The 21,886-nt window shown below is 43.5% G+C and overlaps 1 protein-coding gene and 1 pseudogene across 5 annotated transcripts in view; both read right to left on the bottom strand.

The window, feature by feature from the left end:
- Window positions 1–21,886, bottom strand: part of PRMT8 (protein arginine methyltransferase 8) — an 87,884-nt gene that overhangs the window by 22,811 nt on the left and 43,187 nt on the right. For all 5 annotated transcript variants that reach the window (XM_036237001.1, XM_036237002.1, XM_036237000.1 and 2 more), the window contains exons 3-6: window positions 16,754–16,909; window positions 13,016–13,079; window positions 952–1,094; window positions 245–332 (exon numbers count right to left, since the gene is read on the bottom strand). In XM_036237001.1, the coding sequence (XP_036092894.1) occupies window positions 245–332; window positions 952–1,094; window positions 13,016–13,079; window positions 16,754–16,909 (451 nt within the window). The remainder of the gene's footprint in view (window positions 1–244; window positions 333–951; window positions 1,095–13,015; window positions 13,080–16,753; window positions 16,910–21,886) is intronic.
- On the bottom strand, window positions 14,171–14,286 carry LOC118614165 (annotated as a pseudogene).

The following is a 21,886-nucleotide window of genomic DNA, read 5'->3' as shown; positions in this document are numbered from 1 at the left end:
GGACTAGAAGAAAACACTTACAGAGAGAATTCGAAAAAGGTCAGAGGTGAACTCCACAGACATAGAAGTATATTTGTAAGACTGATCATCTCAGGCCCACTAAAGTGCCTCCAACCCCAAATGTGCAAAAAACGAAAAAACAAAAAACCCCACTCCGACCAACCAAAAAAACAAATCAATCAATCAATCAAACAAACAAACAAACAAACAAACAAACAAAACACAGCACAAAAAGGTGACTTACAATGGATTTTGAAGTCCTTGTACTGTCTGTCTTCAATTGCTACCACGTACAAAGCTGCCCGGTCTGGAAACATAAGCCCTCCAGGTTTCTGTTGATGAATTGTGGGGAAATTGGGTCTTGTAATCTATTCACCTGACAAAGACATCACATTTTGAACTGCACATAGAGTCACCAGACAAGCATCCCCTTGCCAGCATTTCTCATTCAGAAGACTGTCACCTTGGCCAGGGTTAGGGCTTGGATACCAATGCTTAGTTTTTATTTTGGAGCAAGGAGAAATTGAGGGACCCATGTGGAATCAACAGAGCAAATGAGGTTAGGGGAAGGTAAGTCCAATGAGGAAGAGTGGAAAATGGTATGACCTCTTAGCCCGGAGAAGCCAAGATCAGAAGCACACTCTGCTCTCTGGCAGCCATGCAATCCTAAGTACTTATTGATCAGAATAGACTTTTTGTCTTGGCAACATAATATGGGTACCAACTACAGTGAAAAAAAAGCAAGGTCAGACCTACAGAAGAATGTGTGACAGACACACTGGACCCGGGGATGATCATTCTGTCCCCTAAAGTGAGTTTGGTTTAACAAGGGGACCTGGAAGAGGTGACCTTCTATCCTAAGTCGTCATGTTCTTCCTAGGTTATAGGGCCAGGGGTAGAGCAGCAAGACAGCCAGCAGACCAATGAAGGGACAGCATGCAGGACACTTACCAGCCACTTGTCCCTGGCAAAGATGACCGTGTTGAGCATTGACTCATAGAAGAGACAGTAGCCCATCCACTCGCTGATAATGATGTCTACCTTCTCCACAGGCAGCTCCACCTCTTCCACTTTACCCTTAAATATGGTAATGACTGGAAAATAAGAACCCCAAGACCATACTTTGCAGGGATCCTAACTGGGAACTGTGAGCACCCCACATCAAGGCCAGACCTACAAGTTTTAGCCCTGTTCTGATTCTACTTTCAGGACGAGACAAACCTTACTCTTCACCATACTCTTCACCATGTTTATAATAAGAGAACTGAAAGCTACTTTCATGTTTTCTCCCTAAATATATTGAGCAATTAGTATGTTCTGGACTGTGCCAAACCCACGACATGCACCATATCATGTAACCTTCCCAACAACTCTATGAAGTATACACTTTATTGTTATTCTTATTTACAACCAAGGAAACCAAAGCTTAGAGCAGTCACATGGGGGTTATGAAAATAGAGCCCAGGTCTGATGTGCCATGACTCTAACACTCTTCTCATGGCCCCCATCCCCTCTTTTAGGCACCCATGATGATTCAAACCCAAAGAAGAGGAGCGAGTTGACTCCTCTACTATTCTTACATCTGTTCACAGCCAGTGCTCATCCCCCAGTGGGTTCATAAGGAAGGTGACCTGATGTTTTGACAAGAGCATTGGCTCTGCAGTCAGAGAAACCTGGGTTTAAGTGCTGGATCTTCTCATTATTTAGCTGCATATCTTTCCACAAGTTACTTGATTAAACCAAACTTTAATTCTCCAAAGAACAACCCAGGAAAGTGACAGCTACTTAGCACATGGTTGTGCTGATGAAATAAAATAACGTATGTAAGGTGTCTGGCTCGTAGTTGGAGCTCAGCAGAAGGTAAACAGCACCTGGCATTTCCCCCCTTGTTGGCCAGCCATAGAAAGGTGAAGGGGATAGGGCGAGGATAAAGCCCCGGCTCTACGTGGCCTCTGCTCATGAGTCACTTTCAAGACCTTCTTGTCCTTCTTTAGCAGGAGAAACTTCTTAGTTGGGTTTTCGATCATTTGACATACATGTACACCTATTTTTGGAGTCTCTTTTTGTATCTGTTGTTGTAAAGATCAGAGTAAAAGCTCTCTTAGATGCTGCTGTGAAATTGACAGGGTGATGTATTGGTTGGCTGGTTCCATCTGAACAGCTCCTCTGAAAGGTTGCACATATTCATGCTCTGAAATTCTCTTTCTGTACCATCTTCTGAAAAATCAAACAACACCTAAGCTTTGCTGGGGAAACTGAAAAATGGCCTGTACCCAGGAGTAAAAATCAAAAACAAGACAAAAAAACATTTGCTCCAAATCTGAGTTTCAGAATGAGCGCCTCTCCAGAGTGAGTGAATTTTCTCCCTGTTTTCTGCACCAGCCCTCGTATCTATCTGCTGCTATCCCCTGATTAATATGGGTCCAAAAGATGATAGAGAGCTAGATAAGAGAGAGAGATACTGGCATACAGAGATACAGTAAATCACAGAACAGTAAAAATTACACTTTTTATGTTTACAATAAGGCAGAAGGAATCAATTAACCCTATAAAGTACTCAAAGGTCTGGAGTTCTGTTCACTTAACATCACCCTTCTGCACACAAACTTTTCTCAGAGCAGCCACAGCTCCCACTTGGCTTGGTGAGTAGATGTTCCCTTCGTGAAGGAAAAAAGATACACTTCCCTCCAGCCCAGTTGTGAACTAAATTCATCCACTTATACATTGCTTTTGTGTAGTGCCCAACCTGCACAACCTTATGCTGGGGTCCTGGAGGTAGCCAATTTATACCCTTATACCAGTGGACAACTAACCTGATTAAATAGTTTCTTTGGGGGATGGGGGTGCTCAATTTCCTCATTGGAAAAAAAAGGGGGGAAAGAGTTTCTCTAAGCTGAAAATCCCTAAGATCCTTTGCAGCACCAATATGCTTTGATTTTCAAATATGTATTGAGCATGTGTAAGGTATTCTTCAAGTATGACCGGCGAGAATAACCGAGATCAATAAAGAAACAGTGCCTTTGATATTCAGTTTGACTCTAGTTTGCACCAACTCCTCAGGTCTGATTTTTTTTAAAGACCACATGTTTCTATGGACCCAAATACAATTGCCTGAGTCATCGTGGGGTATTCTTCCTGTTTTCTGTTGTCACTACCAACAGTTACTTCAACTACGAGATTCAATTCCCCAATCTGCAAAATGTTACCACTTGTACTGGTTTTTATGGCATTTAACTAGGGGCTATTGGCCAATGTATGGCATTGGGTTGGCTCGAGAGAGTATATAGCCACAGGCATCCCTGCTCCAAGGCAAGGAGATCTTAGCCACTGATAGCAAGGTTCTGAGCAGCCATGGCCTGCAGAGCCCCATGCTCTCTGGACCCCACATCTCAAAAACTGTGTCAACTCAAGGTTGTATTAAGGTCACTCTCTAGAGCTATATTTTTATTCCATAAGGATGATGGAAGGTTTTTTCAACTAGCAATGACAGGACCCTTGCTTGTAGATTTTGGAATGATTAATCATAACTAAATGCACAACAGGAAGCGATAAACTCCAAATTGGGAGATTTTCTCCTTGTAACTTCATGTTTGCAAATTAGATGTTCAGATTTTGGGGGTGGGGGTTGTTTTTAGTGGGATTTTTTTCTTTTTGGTTTGAGTGGTTATCACATAAATTTAGTCATTCTGATTCATCGTCATTTGTTTGACAGGTTTTTTTTTTCTTAAACTAATCAGGCCAGCCTGATCTTATTTGAGTCTCTACTGTGTTCAACAGAGTCAGCAGACCCTGCAGGGTCTGAGTGGTCTCCCCATTATTGACTCCTCACCCTTTTCGCCCTGCTCATACACCTGTTTTGGTGATAACCACATTGCTCGCCACACATCTTCTGGGGCCTGCCTCCCCTCGAGCCCGTGGTCTCCTCCTCTTAGTTGTCTATTTTGCTCCCTATTTCCAGGCTCTAGCAGAGCACTTGACTCCTCACAAATATTCAAAGATCATTACTGAATGAATAAGTGAATGGATGAATAAGCAATTTTGAAAAAAGGATTTTGGATTCGGAGACAAAAGATCTTTGAACTAGTTCCAATTGAGATGGTAAAAAATTACTAGCATGTGAATAGCAGCTTGCAGAGTGATTGCACATGTTATCTCAATAATTCTCACAGCAACCTGTGTGGTTGGTTTCATTGTTCCATTTGCCTGATGAGAGAATTGGAGTTTAGAGAGGCAAAAAGTGGAGCCAAAACCTAGGCTTGTTGCATACAAGTCATCGACCTCCCTCAGATTCCTTTCCTTCATTTGCAGATGGTCACAATATCCAACTCACCTACCTCATGAGATTGCTGTGGACACCAAGCAAGTGCCCGGGATGGTGGGAGAAAAGAAATCAGAAAAGCCTGAGGATAGCCCATCCTCTCCCTGACGGTTGGTTGGGTTGCTTTGTAGGGTGAGGAGAGGCAGAGTCGTCACGGAGGTAAAACCCATCAACCTCCCTATTGTCAGCCCTGCTTGGGCTTTCCATCTTTGTCTTCTCCAGGGTCCAGGTACATGGATAAATCTCTCTTACAAGGTCAGACCCAGCCCTGTTCTTGAGCCAGTAGTGATGGGAGAAAGAGAACATCAACATCTTTACCCTCCATATCTGGTGGTACTTTGACTATATCCTGCAGAAGACAGATCCCATAGCTTGAGTGGCATCAATGAGCCCTGGGCACTATGTATACTCAATATAGTAGAAATTTAAATATGATTATCCTCTCTCTTCTCAAATCCTCTATTTACCCAAAAACATAGGTGCAAAATCTGCCTAGCTTCATGTCCTAGCCTGCTCCAGCTCTCTTGAGGGCTGATGGCCCTGTCTACTCAGCTGGAGCTCTCAGTTTTTGCCAGAGTCCCTCCCTGGCCAGCAATCCTGCTCGGCATGTCTCTTTCCCTAGGCACTGGCTGGACAAACACTCAGGTAATCAAAAGCATACCAAGACTTGTCCCCCACGCCAAGTTATCACTGACCACTTGAAACCCTAGCACTCTGCAGCCTGGAGTTCCCCAGCACACTGGCCACAGGCAGATGATTTTGTGGGTTTGGCTAAGGGGGCGGAGATTAAGAAAGAAGTGGTACCGGACAAAGCAGTTGAAATCAGTGGGAATGTAGAAGGCTCTGAGATTTCAAAAACCATGCCAGGTTTCACTTACATGGGACAGGCGGGAAGTGTCTCCTACCTCAGGGAATCTATGCTGGCAGTTCTGTGTAAACACTCTCCCCTCCACTCTTTGCATGCTGGCCTCTCCCTGTTTCTCAGGTTTCTGCTTCAGTGCCCCTCTTCTCAGAAAAGAGATCTCCTCCATGTGCTGTACTGTTCGATGTTTAACAACAGGCTCCAGGAGAGGGGAAAAGCCCTGATTTGTAGCATTTGCTAATGTCAGTGGTGTAAATACTTCCAAGATGGCTGATGTCAGTTCCTACCATGATGTCACTCTAAAGAGGGTTGGGAAGAGAAGCACAAATCAGCTCTCGCAAGGCGGGGTGAGCAACTCCTACAGGAATCTACCACCACCCATTGAAAGTGGATGCCCCATTTTTCTCAGCTCTTCTATCGTGCTTCTTTCTAAGTACTTTCAAGATTTTAATTCTATTGTGATGCTGTTTGTTCACTTGCCTTGATGTCTGCCTTCTCTGTGATATTATAAGCTTCATGACAGCAAATCTATTATCTGTCCCATTCGCCACTGACCCCCCAGGCCTGGCACAGGGCCTAGAGTGTGGCACAATGATGCTTGAATGAATGAGTGAAGGAAACCCCATCCCAAGATGGTTAACAAGTACTCAGGAAAGGAAGTAACAACTTCCAGGAGCCACCAGTACAGGTCACTAAAAACAATTACAGCTGATTCATCTCATTTCTTTGTTTGACAGGGTTATTAATCAAGTTATAAGTGAAATAATAATAGTAATAGTTAATATCTATTGGCTGCTTACTGCCCACCAAACACTGATAGATACTTAACAACTGGCTGTCCAGGGAAAAAGCCCTGATTTTTGCATTTGCTGGTTTTCATGGTATAAATACTCCCACTGTGGCCAATTTCACGCCACCAAAGTGACTTCATCCATTCCGTAAATCTACTGAAAAGTAAACAATCAGCTCTCGGGAGCCTGTAGGGTCTGCTCCATTATACCACGGTTTTACATACAGTAACTTCGTAATCCTTACAATGAACTCGCGAGGTATGTGCCACCATGATTTCCATTCTACAGATGAGGAAACTGAGGCACAGAAAGTGAATTTGACAAGGTCTTACCTCCATGGCATCTTCATGGAGAAGGCGATCGATTATTGTGGGGATTCACAACTGGCTATCTGAATGGATTCCAAGGAGCTGATTAAGAGTTTAACGTGGACAAGCCTGAAGGGGTTTCCACACTCACCCCAGGGCGCCTATCAAATATGCAGGTAACACAAAGCAGAGAACTGTGACCCAGGAAGAGCAATGCTCTGTTTGTAAGGAAGGGCCAAATTTAACAACGTGAAGTTTAATGTAAATAAAAAGTGGGACTCAGTTTGTATTCAAAACATCTACTGAGCAGATACAGGTTGGCAGTAAGATTATAGTTGATTCTAGCTCGGTATCAGTGTGACGTGGCTTTTTCCCACAACTGCTAATGGAAACTGGAGTTGCATTGTTACAAGTATAGCATCTGGACCCCTCTAGTCGCCTGGGTGTGTTTATTTCTCACCGTGACTCTCTAAGGGTGAGAGATACTCTGAGACATGGCCAGAAGAAAAAGGTGACTCAAATCAAAGAAACTGGGGATGTGTATCCTGGAGATGTGGAAAGAGAACACCCATGTGAAGAAATCTCCTTGCTCTGTCTGGATCGTAAGAAAAGACATAAAGCGCTGGGAAGGTCCCAAGAAGGCAGAATCCACCTCAGTGGAAGGCAGTGCTTTCTAACAATCACGACTCTCAGATGGCTGGTGGTAAAGTCCCTGGCAGAGGACTCATCCCAGAACGGAAAGACTGAAGAATGCGGAGGAATGATGCAGGAGCAGAGAATTCAAGAACCATCTATAAAAGGCTTGGAATGTGTGGTCAGCAAGGAGCAAAGGGTAGAACATTAAGCTTGAAAGGACCTGTAGTTTTTGCTTGCTAAGCTCCTACTACACATGAGGCCCCGTAGCAGGCACCTTATATATATATATTATCTCTAATCTCCCAGCAACTCTGCAAGCCAAGCATTGACACAAAGCAAGCAGAGCTCAGAAAGGTGGAGCGATTTGGCAGAGCCTTCCTTTCCACCACATTGCAGAGAACCCTCCATCCATTGCCACTCTGTTGTCATGCTATGCTCGGGCCTCTTCCATCCATGACATGAATGTTTCAGGACATGCACCAGTAGAAGAGAAGGGAGGGATATACTTTTTTTCCTTTAGTTTTCTGAGAATTAAAAAGATTACACTTTTTTGTTTGTTTGTTTCTAGAACTGTACAGATAGTGTCGATCCCTGAGCTCCCATGTCAACTTTCACAAATGAATCTACCTTTTTAAGCATCTCAGCAGCCCACTGGTTTCCTCAGCAGGGAAAGAGAGGAAATAATAGTTGTCAGTGCCGAAGTCAAAGAGGAGGCTGTGAGCACGTGTGGGGGCCATGCCTGTGGAAGCAGCCCTGTAAGAACTGCACAGCCACTGCGGGGGGCTTCATGGAGCGGTGTGTCTACACGTGAATAATCCATCCTGAGGAGCTGTGTGGAGGTGGAGAGGGAGAGAGATTGATTGATTGATTCTGGGTGGCAGGTATTTTATGTCCTGTATTGTTATTTATGTCTCTACACCTACACTCCTGAGACCCACACAAATGCTGGCTGACGCTGCATTTCAAAAGCATTTCCATGGAAGCATTTGTGCAGTCAAGCTGTCCTCTTTCTAGTACACATGCCAAGGCTGGATGAGCTGTGCGGCGACGGGGCCCTGGGTGGTCTCACTGGCTCCCCGCCACTGTTGCTGCCCCTGGGGAGGGAGAGATGAAGACGACTCTGCCTTACAAAGGCCCCTTGGCCTGGAGTTCTCTCCTCCTTGATACAATGTGAGTGAGGAACAGGAACCAGCTTGAGGCTCAGGGGTGGCTATTCACTTGGGGGCAATGGTTTGTCCTTCTTGGGCCTTTGCCTCAGTAATCAAATCTGAACTATCAACATACAGAGCATGGAACAATTCCAGCTGAAAGCCATCAGGTGGGGCTGAGCGAACTAGACATTCGTGTGCCCAAGGAGGGGTGGGGTGTGGATAACACAATAGTTCCATCGAAGCTCGAGTGGGTAAGGGCAGCACAGCACAGTATGTCAGAGCTGGAGCAGGTGAGCAGAGCATCCGTGGTATGGGAGGGTGAAGTCCGGGGACCCAGGGGGTGCCTCTGCCAACTGAAGCCTGAGCAAAGAGAGAAGGGTACCCTTGGAGGACACTGCCTGGCATAGGGCATCAGAGCCCAGCACTGGGTGACAGAAGTATCTGCATGAGGCAGGAGATGCTGATAATGGGAAATTGTTGACACACAAAGGGACTGATCCAATAAGTAAACCTATTTAGAATAACAGGAGCCAGATTTTTCACCATCAGAGGAAGGAGTCATAAACATGGAAAGGGAGATAAAGCTAGAGTAAATACCGTGGTGTTGGATAAGAAGTGGAGGTGTCACGTGAACTGATACTTGACAAATGTATAGACAGATGCAGAAATACATGTTATGTAAGTGTGTATGTACACACACGCGAACACACCCACATTCTCTAGCTCTTTCCACTGAGACAGCCTGGGACCATTAGCATCCTAAAATAAATGAGCACGCCTAGCCCTGATCCTCATCTCTAAATGCCATTGTCCATAAGTGGAATCAAGTTTCGCTGGAGAAATGGATGATGCTAAAAGAGAGGCCTGGAAAGTACAAGACAAACCTGAAACATTTGTGCCAAAAAATAAGAAAGCTCATAAAAAGTGAAGGAGATATCAAAAGATGCTTCCAGTGACCAAAATCAGGGACAATTTGAGTATCAAAGTAAGTACAGATAATAACAGATATAACCTATTGAATAAAAGGGGAAATTAATGAGGAGAAATGAAATATTTATATATCATTTCGATGTACCTGTCCCAGAGAATTTACTAATTATAAATGGGGAAGAGCTGTGGAGGAGCCTAGCAGACATCACCTAAACCATGTGATCAAAGTAAATGCTGTCAATAATGGGACAAATCAAAACTGCATGCCACCTACTACTAAGCCATGAGAACACAGTGTGCATCTGTGGTGTATCTGCAGGGTAAGTCGCCTGAACTCATTTGTGAGGAAGAATCACACAATCCGAACTGGGGGACATCCAAGAAACACTGGCCTGTGATCTTCAAGTGTCAAAGGCCACAAAAGCTGAGGAAACTAGAGACATGATGATTAAATGCAATGTGTGATCTAGAACTGAATCCTTCTGCTATGAAGGATGTGATTGCAACTAGCAAAACATGACTAGGATCTGAGCACTAGGTAATGACAATGTATTCATGTTAGCCTCCTGATTTCAACGGCTGCAATGCTGTTGTATAGGACAGTGCCCTTACTTGTTGGAAAGGTATGTTAATGTATTCAGGGATGACAAGCATCATGTCAACAACTTACTCTCAAATGGCTCAAAAAAAAAACAGCTATATTCACACCTTTTTTATAAAATGGAATATTTCAAAGGTTAAAAGAAAGAAAAGCAAAGGCAGGGAAGGGGAATTTTAAAAGTTACAAGAGTCTGAAGCAAGGGAAGAGAGGAGGAGCCACAAGGTGTGAACCAGAAGGGGTAATTAGGAATTCTGCAATTTTTCCTGGCAAGCGTTCAGAGCCAAACTGCCCTCCTCCTGAAAGTCAGAGACCTCTCAGCTGCTGTTAGTCTCCTCCCACTCTGGGCCCACCCCCCACTCTCCGCTGCCAATAGCGCAGGGCCGTAGCCCTCTGCAAGCCCGAGGTGGGAGATGAGCCCAGGAGCCTGCAGTTCCAGGCCCTAAGAGCCAGCAACCTTAGAGGCAGAGGAAGAATAAGGGGCTGGGCACCCTCTGAGGGCAGGAATTACTGTGCAAGGGAAATCTGTGCAGAAGCAGGAGGTGGTCAAAATGTCCTTTGAGAGCTTTGTAGGGCCCAGATCCAAAAACCCCAAGAGGAAATCTGATTTTCCAGCTATTTGCATCCACTCTCCCTTCTGAAGGTTTAAATTTTCATTTTCAAAATTGGCATGCTCTCATCGAGCTTCCACATCAACATAAATACCTCCCTACATCTCCTATCCTCAGTTTCCACATCTGTTAAATGGAAGAACCACTTGTCCCCTTTCAGAGAGCCGATAAAAGGGAGGCGAGAGAAAACACATGGATGCTGGACTGTCTCTCTTGTAGAGGAAGAACTGACCGTTTTCTTTTTCCATCTTTAGTAGATGAATAGAGAAGCCATTTCTCTGTCCCTTCTGCCCTGGTCAAGTATAGAAGAGATCTGGCCCCCTGAGCGAACCAAGAGAGGCTGAATGCCAAGCCTGAGGTCGGGAGTATCCAAGCAGCATTCCACGACTCTGACTGAAAGAGCCTCTAGATCTTGGCATTGCTCATGGCCCCCAAGGATGTTGCTTACTCATTACCCCTAGCCTTCTTCACTTTCACTCATTCACCTCCACCCCCTCCATTGCTCGCTTCCTTCCACACCCAGCTCAGATTCCATGGTACGTTTATTGTCACAGCTCTGGCTCCTCCCTCCATCTGTTGTGTCCTCTCAGCAAAGCCGCAGACCAGTCGGCCTTCCCCTCTACTCACACCCAAGCTGCCGAGCACAGTACGAGAAAAATAAGACAAAAGCAGAACTGACTTCAGTGTTCATCTATGTCCACGCACCACTAACAGGAGCTGATCACACCCCAGCCATCTCCACTAGCCCAGAGTGTTTGCTTCCCTCCTTCCCCACAATAAAAGACCATTCCCTTCCCTCTCATCCCCCTCAAAAAGACACCCCTCCCCTCTTGGTCTTTTCCATAAATGACTGTCTCTTTCTTCATGGAGAAAACGGAAGTAGGGGCTTCTCACTACCAATCCACCTCCATCTGGACCCACACTCCCCACTTTGCCTCTGTTGCTGTGATTAAACTGTCCCCGCATCAAGTAAAATCTAACCTTCCATCTGTGCTCTGCATCCCAGGTCCTCTTACTTTCTCACAGTTCTTGCCGAATTTACTTTTCCCTGTATCTGTAATTTTGCTCTTGTTCTCTACTGGACCACTGAATCATACACACGTTTCACATCTTTTATTCTTAAAAAACAAAAACAAACAAACAAAAAAACGCAGTTCCTTGGCCCCACTTCCCCCATAGCTACTATCCCATTTTTATGTCCCCCATTATAGTAAGAAGCCTTATTTATAGTCCTCACTTCACGGTCTCTCCCTAACCTGCTCTAACTGGAATTCGGTCCCCACCTCTACATTCAGTCTATTCTCGTTAAGAGCACCAGTAACTTCCATGTGGCCAAATTCGATGGCCACTCCTCTGTTCCTATCTTACTTAATCTCTTAGCATTCCCTAGAGTTGACCACTTCCTCCTTCCTTTGGCTTCCTAGTACTCATCTCTCCTGAATGTCTACCAACTTCATTGAATGTAACTTTTCTGCCTCTCTGCTGGTCACTTCTCCTTGCTTGACCTCCAAAGGTTGAAATGCCCTAGTGTCCTATTGTTGGCCCATTTCTTTCTTCTAGCTATGCTTTATCCCCAAGAGACCTCATCCAGTGACTTTAAATAACATCTGTATGCTGAAGATTCCCAAGCATATTTCCCATGCTCTGACTCTCCTTGGAACTCTAGACTAATATAGCCAACTCTTACTCAACAAGTGCACTTAGATGCCGAATGGGCACCTCAAACCTGACATGTGCAATTGAGAACTCTTGACTTCTTTTTTCCTCCTGTCATCCCTATGAGTGCTCTACCTTATCTTCCACCATCCACCCAGTTACTCAAGGCAAAAAAAAAAGTTAGACTTTGTTCCTATCTTTTTTTCCATTCTCATATATGGTCCATTAGCAGATCTTTTGCCTCTATTTCCAAACATAACCCAAGTGGTCACCTCTTTCCACCTCCACTGCCACCACCCCGGTCCAAGCCACAGCAGCTCTCCCAGGAGCACTGAAATTACTTCTTAACGTGCCTCTGCCTATACTCTTGATGCCTACAACCCATTACAATCAATTTTTCATGCTTTTTTCTTGCTTAAATTCTCCAAAAGGCCTCCATCATCCTTAAAAACTTATTTTCCTAGGTTACAAACCCCACATAATCTGGCCCCACTCAACACAGGATGTGGGGATTAAATTTCATCCCAATAACTCATAAAAGATATAAAGAGGTCTTTTGTTGGCATGAGTCTGTTCAAGGTGTGTTCCAGAGGGAAGGGCCTGGGGAATGTTGCAATGCATAGGGAAGAAGTAAGAAGAGGAAGGGAAGGGAATATGCTTTTATCGTCGGGCTCCAGCTTGAAGCAGGTTCTCCCCTCAAGGGCAACTCAGTTGCTGAGAAAGCCTTATTAGCAGTGGGGCCTGTGGGCAGTAGAAGACCACACTTCTCCAAAGGCAGAGCCTGGGTCTGCTAGGATACCACCGGGTGGGTGATAGGGAGATGTAGGGCTGAGGGTTGTGGAGAAGGAGAAATAGCTGCCAATTTGCAAAACTCAATAGACTGCCTATAGCTGAAGTCAAGCAGAGGGCATGATGACTAAGGATTTAGCCGCAGGCTGGACTCATAGGAATTTAGGCTGGGACAAATGTGCTGTTGGGAACCTCAAAACTCCATGACCACAGTCCTGCTAACAGGGCCTCAGCTGGGCTCCACATCCTCAAAACCAAGTGCTCTGTTCTTCTCCCTCTTATGTCAGTCTATGAGACCCAAACAGGAGAGTACAAGCCCCCTCACCCCCTCCATCCATGGGAAAACACACGGAGGTATGTCTTACTGTTGTCCAAGTGGTTGGCCTTAATGATCTTCTCTGAGTAGTCAGAAATACTGGAGCATTCAATCTAGAAAGAGCATAGAACAAAGAGGCAAAGTGTCAAAAAAAAATACCCAACAGTAATTTAACAGATGGAAAAGCTGAGGCCTAGAGGGGTACAGTAACCTCCCCACAGTTGACACTGATAATTTGTGGCAGATTAAAAGCTACAGTCCAGCCCTCCCAACTTGCAGGCCAGTAGCTCTCCCACTACATGGGGCTGCCTTTGCTGTGAGACCAAAAACCAACCTGTGCTTTTTGTTGGAGGGCCTGGTGCCCAAGTTTGGAGATTTGGAAGGACCTGGCGGGCCTCATCTTCTGACCAGGAGAGCATGGCATGAGGCAGCAGGGCCACTGTCTTCCCAGGATAGGATGTAGGCCTGGTCAGAGGTCCTGTGAGCCTCCCTCAACATTGTCTACCCACCCCACCCCCCTCCAGCTGTCACTGGTACAACTGGGAACATTCTAATATAAGGACCATCTGCATAAAGCTAAGTCAAATCCTCAGGGCCAGTCTTAAGATCCCTCCCTCCAACACACACACAAGTTAACCCTCACCTCTTCTGCAGTCTCCACCTTTGAAAGAATTTTGTTTTGTTTTGTTTTAAATCTAAAAGTCTTTTCAGCCTTGAAAATCTCCTGAGTAAAGAGCCAAGGTATTTGAGAGATCAGTTGACCATTAGCTGCTAGCAGGATCCTATGAGAATAGCAGGAGATCAAATCTCGGCCTAGGGGTTAGAGGGCTTAGGGGGCTTGAGTATGCTGAGGAGGGCCAGGGAGTGGTGGAAACAGAGGGGTAGCTGCCAAGAGCTGTTCTGATCTTCTTAGGTAGATCCCCACAGAGGCCGGCTTGCACTATGGCCCTGGAGCTCCCCTCACCTCCATACTTAGGCCCCCGCCACTGACTGCCCCCAGGGCAGTGGGCATTTGCATAGAGGGTACTGAGGGGGTTGCTGACAGTATCCATCAAAGCCTTGAGGAAAGTGAGGGCACCTACACGGTCAGGAAGGGGTCACTCTGGTAGAGGAGACAGACCCTAAAGACAGGTCCTTTCCAGAGTAACTTTTGAACCTGTTGTCTGCAGGATGGTGTTTCTTTTTCTTTTTTTATTATTATTTATGCCTACAGCACCTGGATTTCCTAGGTGGTCTCCCATCCAAGTACTAACCAGGCCCCACCCTGCTTAGCTTCCAAGATCAAACACGGGGCTTGTTCGGGGTGGCATGGCCGTAGACCATGGACTGTGGATCCATTGGGGCGCGAACCCAGGACCTTTTGCATGTGAAGCAGACGTGCTAACCACTACACTAGGGAACCACATCCAGAACTATTTCTCTTCTTTCCCTCTCCTTGCCACATTTTCATCCAATCTGCAAGAGAGTACTGAATTTAGCAGTGGAGAGTATGGGATCTGGAGCCAGACAGCCTGAATTCACATCTGGCCTCAGCCACTTTTTAATTCTGCCTCAGTTTCCTCATAAGTCAAGTCACAACTCCTGTTTCATATGGTCATTGGGAGAATAAATGAGCCAAAGTTCAGAGCATTGATGGGCCCTCTGAAAGCACACAGGGTTCGTGAGGCTGCATTAGTATAACTCTTTCCTCTTTTTCTTTCTTCTCCTTTCTGCCTTTTCTCCCCTCCCCCTTCTCTCTTTACTCTCATTTTCCCAGTTTTTTCTTTTGTACTTTCTAGTTTTTTTCTCTCCTCTTTTCGATCCCTCTTCTATTTCTCTAGCTTTTCTCTTGTCTTTCAATCTTTCTGCTTCTCTCCATTTTTCTCTTCATGTCCATCTCTTGGTTTCACTATCTCTCTTTGCTGTCTCTGTTAATTCTCTCTCTCTCTCTCTCTCTCTCTCTCTCTCTCTCTCTCTCTCTCTCTCTCTCTCTCTCTTTCTCTCTCTCTCTCTCTCTCTCTCCTTCCCCCCCCCTTCCTCCCTCCTGCCATTTTGACTCCCCCACTAGAAAGAACGGTGGGTAGAAGCGTGAGCCTGGAACAGGAGTCACTGTGAAATGAGCCATCCAGAAAGAAGCCCAGCTAACTGATGGAGCTGTTTATAAAAGAGCTGTTACAGCCAAAGAGCAGGAGGCAGACAGATTGGGACGAGTCACCACAGCTGGAAGGCACCCTGCGGGAGGCTCCTGACAGCTCCTTGGCTGGAGCCCCCGCAGACTTAGAAGCCAAAGACAAGTGGCCCTGCCTCTGTCTGTTTAGTGCTTGGCTACCCATGTGTCCAGCCGTGACTGGAGATGAGATGGGGCCTTGGAGACAGCACTGGGAGGGAAAGCACTGGGGACCACCGGGTGGTCTCAAGTCCAGCTCTGAGGCTCTGTGAGTTCATTGGAAGTGGGGTGTGTCCCTGGAGAGCAGGCCTCCACCCTGGTGAGGAGGGTCTTATAAAGGAAAGCTGGAAGGTGGGGAGGGGCAGTACCCATGGTGATGTCAGGACGTGACCTTGGACATCTGGATTGGCTCCTATTGTCAACATGTGCTGCAGCTGAGAACATCGTAGTTTTTCTGATCAATGCTACACAAGAGGTGCCTTGAGAACACCTGTGTACTTTCTAGAAGACCCTCTATAGCCAAGGCCCAAGCGCTTTCCTAGTCAAGCGTGGACGAGGAACGTTGTCCCTGCTGGAGACTTAAGGTCAGGCCTCTGAGGTGAGGGTTGGCCAAGGGCATTTGGAGAGCTATAGTCAACCTGGGAGCTTGGGGTTCTCAAGACAGGCTAGAGCATGACCCCGGTAAATGCAAAGAGAGTGAAGCTTCACTGAAACCTGCCTAGCTCTTCATAGGCCTCTGCAAATGGGCTGGCTGTCTCATGCACATGCTGTGAGTTTGATAGTAGTGTGCCTTAATTTTGATCAAGATTAATTCCCATTTTCCAGCCCTAGACCCACTATATTTTTCAAATGTCAGCTTGTAGCTCAGAGCTCTCTTTTTCACAATTTCCTCCCAGCTCCAGACCCTCCCAGCCTGCCATCATCAGGCTGTGTACAGCTTCGTTGTGGGAGCCAGAGGTAGGCTGAGAGGTTTCCCAGAGGGTCAGCCTCCACGTCTAGCCCGAGAGGCTACAACGGCCAGAGTTGCAGAATTTAGGTCTACCAATTTTCCCTTTAAAAAACAAAGGAAGAGAGTTTTCTTATTATCTCCTGAGGCCCCATCCCAACTACACTAATAAATTCTGAGCATTTGTCATATGTCAGGTACTGTTCTAAGCACTTTACATATGTATTAAACTCACTTATCCCTCACAATATCCCATGGGCAAGATGCTGTTATTGTGCCCATTTTATTGATGAGGAAACTGAGGTACAAAGAAGGAAATTGCCCTTGGTTACACATCTCGTGAGTGGAAGAGCAGAGATTCAAACCAGAGCACACGTGCGTAACGATGCTGCACTGCCACTCAGACCGACAGGAGGACTAAGCACTCTAAGGTAATGATGAAGCTAAAATTGTTCATCAAAAGTCAAAAATCCTCTGCAAATGTCAACAGTCTCCAGGGCAAAGAGCAGTGCCCGGGTGACAAGAAGCCCTGGGAGGTTGCCCTGTCTCCTGAGAGTCACACTTGATTTTCTCCTTGAGGGTATTACCTCAGCAAAGAGATGGACCAGGGTTTGTACTTCTAGGAAGGGCCGGAGAAGACCGAGGGCAGGACTGGCTCTGCAGAAGCCCTGTGAGGGAGGGAGTGGCATGCTCACCCCAAACACCTTCTTGGCGCCTGCTTTTGCAGCAAACATGGAAAGGATCCCGGTACCACTCCCAACATCCAGCACCACTTTATCCTTGAACACGTGCTTGTTGTGGTACATGGAGTTCCGGTACGTGAGCGTCCGCACCTCATCCTTCAGCATTTCCTGTATGGAAAAAAAGAAAATATCGATGTATTCAAGGTACCTGGTAGCACACCAGGGTCATGGGCTCCAGAACTGTCCCACCAAATTCTTCAAGGATCTCGACGATGTCACCAGGCAAGCCACAGAAGAGCACCATGGGGTGGCTCGGCCAGTGGCTGCCTGCATCATTACAAACAACTCCAGACCTAAAACTCTACCCAAGAAAGACAGCTTTGTGCTGTCAAAAGAGAACTAATGTCCAGACCTGAAAAAGCTCCAATTTGAAAAAAAAAAAAAAAAAAAAAAAAAAAATTTAAATTAAAAAATAAAATCAGTACAATGCAGCATGATAGACTCGAGTTACACTTTAAGCAAAACTCTGTCATGGGAAGAGAATTGTCTTTAAGCAGGTTATTAAAGGAAACTGTTGAGTGCGTACTATTTTTGTGGGTTTGTTTTTAAGAATAGAAAACGTGTTCCTTTATCTACAATTACTTAATGGTTTTGTGGTAGGAAAGAAACTAGATTACCCATTACAACTGTCTCTAGCACAAGGAGAACATGATTAATCGGTGTGGAGGTGAGGCAGGGACTTCATCCCTTCAAGGTATCAGCAAACAATCTGGCCACTAATATTGGGACTTTTTTTTTTAAATAATTTCAGTGTAATGTTTTTAGTATAACTTGCATACAATAAAAAGCACAAATTTTAAATGTATGGCTAGGTATAAGAGTTTTGACAAATGTATACCTGCGTAACTACCATAATCAAAATATAGAACATTTTTGTCACCCAGAAAGTCTTTCATGCCTGGTTACAGCTAATCCTCACCCTCACTCCAAACAACCAATGATCTAATTTCTATCACCAAAGCTTCCTTCTGCCAGTCTTAGAACTTCATATAAACTGAATCATACAGTGTGTATGTACACTTTTGAGATTCATTCATTTTCTTGCATGGATCCACGGTTTGTTCTTTTTTTGTGTTGCTGGTGCTGTTGTTGTAGTTCTTATTCTTGTTCACGCTGTTGACTAGTATTCCATTATACGAACATACCACGATGTATTTATCCATTACTTGAATAAATATCTAGGAGTGGGTTTGTTGGGTTTAATTTCATTAGCATTTGCCGAATGGTGTTTCAGAGTAGTTGTGCCATTTTATGATCCCACCAGCAATGCATGAGAGTTCAAGTTGATTCACATGCTGACCAGTTATTCTTATCAGTCTTTTTTTAATTTTACTTATTCTAGGGGATATGAATGGGTATCTCATTGTAGTCTTAATTGCATTTCCCTGGTGGCTATTGATGCAGATAATTGTTCATGCGTTTATTGATTATTCATATCAGTCTTCTTTTATGAAGTGTCTATTTCACCCTTTTTTGGAGCTATTATCTTTTCCTTATTGAATTATAGGAGTTTATATATTCTGGAATCAAATCTTCTATCATATATACATATTGTGAGTATCCTAATCTGCGATTTGCCTTTTCAAAAATCAGTTTTTAATTTTAATTTTGATAAAGACCAATTTTTCATTTATTCTGATTAGAATTTGTTGTGTCCTGCCTAATCTTTGTCTCCCTCAAGGTCACAAAGATATTCTCCTATGTTTTCTTCTAGAAGTTTTATAGTTATGGCTTTTACTTTTAGGTCTATGATTCATGTCAAATTAATTTTGGTATGTGGTATATTTTAGGAATGTGAGCTCATTTTTTCATACAAATAGATGGCTCAAGCACCAATGTTCATTTACCCACTGAATTACATGGGGAAAGATCCTTCGGAACAATCCTTCGTTTGTTCCAATTATCTTGCCACCTTTGTCAAAAATCAATTGACTGTACATGTGTGTCCTCTCTGATTTGTTCCATTAGTATACCACTTCAACATTGAGTTGATTACCATAGTTTTATATTAACTTTGAAATAAAGTGGTGTGAGTCTTCCAACTTTGTTATTCTTTTACATGATTATTTTTTTTCTAGATCCTTTGCACATTCAAAGACATTTTAGAAGCTAGAAGCAGTTTGTTAATTCATACAGAATAGCATCCTAGAGTTGACTGGAATTGCACTGAATCTATAGATGAATTTGAGAAGAATTGGTATCTTAGCAATATCGAGTCTTGCAATCCAAGAACACTGATACAGTTTTTCATTTATTTATGTCATGTTTATTTTTCTCTCTGCAATGTTTTATAGATATCAGCATAAAGCTCTCGTATTTTTTCCATTAAACTTATTCTTAACTATTTTATTTTATGGTACTGTATATGATATTTTTAAATTTTTATTTTCCAATCATTTAATGTTTTGCAGCCTTGCTCACTTCACATATTACTGCTAGCATAATTATTTTTAGATTTCTTTGTTTTTCTATGTAAAAAATCTTGCCACTTGTTAATGAAGACAATTTTTTCTTTTTTCTTATCTGTATACCTTTAATTCTTATTCTTTCCTCTTGCCGTATTACACTGCCAAAGATGGCCTTTAAGTCAAATATTAAATAGAATTAAAAACAGGCTTCCTTCGTTTCAGTGATATATAAACATCACCACTGAGTATAATTTTAGCTGTGGGCTCCCCATAAATGTCTTTTATCAGGCCATAAAAGTTATCTTCTGTTTCTAATTTACTGTGAGTTTTTACCATGAATTGGTATTAAATTTTGTGGCATGTTTTTCTACATTTATTGAGATGATTAAAACTTCTCTCCTTTGTTCTGTTAATGTGTTGAACTCGATAGATTGGTTTCAAATGTTGAACCAACACTCTGTCATGATATATTATCTTTTTAAATATTGCCGGGATTTATTTACTAATATTTTGTTGCAGAGTTTTTGTAACCGTATTTATGGGGAATGCTGATCTGTAATTTTCTCTTCTCTTCTCTGATAATTAGTTATGCTGAGCTCATTACACATAAGGAAGTATCTCCTGGAAAGATTTGTGTGAAATTGCTATTTTTCTTCCTTAAATGTTTAATATAATTCACCAGTAAAAACATTGGGGCTTAGAGTTCTTGTTGTGAGAAAATCTTAAATTACGAATTCAATTTATTTAATAGATGGAAGGCTAGTTTAGTTTCCTATGCAATCTTACATCAGTCTTGACAAGGTATTTTCCCAAGGAATCTATCCATTTCAGCTATCAAACTTATGAGTATAATGGTATCACAATATTCCTTAATTATCTATTAGCTGTCTACATGATCTTCAATGATGCCCTTGCCTTCGTTTATTTATAATTTGTGGTTTTGTCTGATTTTTTTTTTATCAGTTTAGCTAGGTATTATCAACTTAGTCTTTTCAAAAACCAACTTTTGGCTCTGTTGGTTTTCTTTAATGTTTGATTTCTACTTCAATGATTTCTGCTCTCATCTTTCTTATTTTCTTCCTTTTACTTACATGGATTTTATTTGCTCTTCTTTCTTTATTTCATCAGTCGAAAGCTTTGGTCATTGATTTTATACCTCTGTTTTTCTCCAATAAAAGCATTAAAGTTGTAAATTTCCCTCTATAGATTGCTTTAACTGCATTCCACAAATATTCATATGTTACGTGTCTTAGTTCGGGCTACTCTAACAGAATACCATAGATTGGGTGACTTAAAAAACAAACTTTTATTTCTCATAGTTCTGGAGGCATGGAAGTCCAAGATTAAGGTTCCAGCAGATCCAATATCTGATGAGGACCTGCTTTCTGGTTTGCAGATGTTTGTCTTCTTGTATCCACATATAACAGAGAGCAGAGTGGGAAATCAGGCCCTCATGTCTCCTCTTGGAAGGGCACTAATCCCATTCATGAGGGCTGATGCTCATGACCTAGTTACCTCCCAAAGGTCCCACCTGCTAAGACCATCACATTGAGGATTAGGATTTCAACATGTGAAATTCAGGGGGACACAAACATTCAATCCACAGCATTGTTTTCACTATCATTTCATTTGGAATATTTTCTAATTTCTTGTGATTTCTTCCTGACCCTGTTTCCAAATATTTGGAGATTTTCTAAATAATTTATTGCTTTTTGTTTCTAACTTAATTCCATTATGATAAAAAATACTCTACGATTTCAATCTTTTGAAATTCATTGAGATATGTTTATGACCCAGCATCTGATCTGTCTTAGCGAATGTTTCAATATGCATGCGAAAAGAATGTGCATTCGGTAGATTGGGGACAAAATGTTCTATAAATGCCAATTAGATCAGATTGATGATTATGTCAGAAAATTGTTCAAATTTTCTACAGCCTCACTGATTTTTTTGGTACATTTGTTCTATCAATTACCAACAAAGAAGTGTTAAAATAAATTTTTAACTGCAATTGGGGATTTGTATCTTTCTCCCTTTAGTTCTGTAGATTTTGCTTCATGTTCCTGAAGCTCTGTGCACACATGTTCGATGGCTACAAAGCACGTCACCTTAGTCACCTGAGATACATTTCACAGAATTCTTTTTCTATTGTGTTTCCGGTTAGAATGGGTCACAGGGAGACTCCTGTGAGATTTGGAAGGTACAAAGGAGGAAGGAACCGTTTTATAGTACACACATGTCATTGCTTATGTATTGATTCACCTTGTTTGCATGAAGCAGCAGCTGGGCCTATAATTGTTCTGCCTTCTTCAGCTTCTCTGATTCCTGGGTCAGGTAGGGGTGTGTGTGTGTGTGTGTGTGTGTGTGTGTGTGTCTCCATGGTGAAATGCTCCAGGCTCTATAGGACAGGGATCCCCAACCCCAGGGCCATGGACTGGTACCAGTCTGTAGCCTGTTAGGAGCCGGGCTGCACAGCAGGGATGAGTGGTAGGCAAGCGAGTGAAGCTTCATCTGCATTCGCAGCCGCTCCCCAGTGCTGGTATCACCACCTCAGCTCCACCTCAGATCATCAGGTATTAGATTCTCCTAAGAGCACCAGTCCCTGGTGCCAAAAAGTTGGGGGCTGCTGCTATAGGATATGCTCACCACCAAGGTCAAAGGCAACAGAATGAACATG

The sequence above is a fragment of the Rousettus aegyptiacus genome, unplaced genomic scaffold (assembly GCF_014176215.1).
Source record: "Rousettus aegyptiacus isolate mRouAeg1 unplaced genomic scaffold, mRouAeg1.p scaffold_m13_p_2, whole genome shotgun sequence".
NCBI classification, from domain to species: domain Eukaryota; kingdom Metazoa; phylum Chordata; class Mammalia; order Chiroptera; family Pteropodidae; genus Rousettus; species Rousettus aegyptiacus.
Note: the sequence above shows the minus strand (reverse complement) of the source record. Positions and strands in the feature narration are given on the sequence as shown.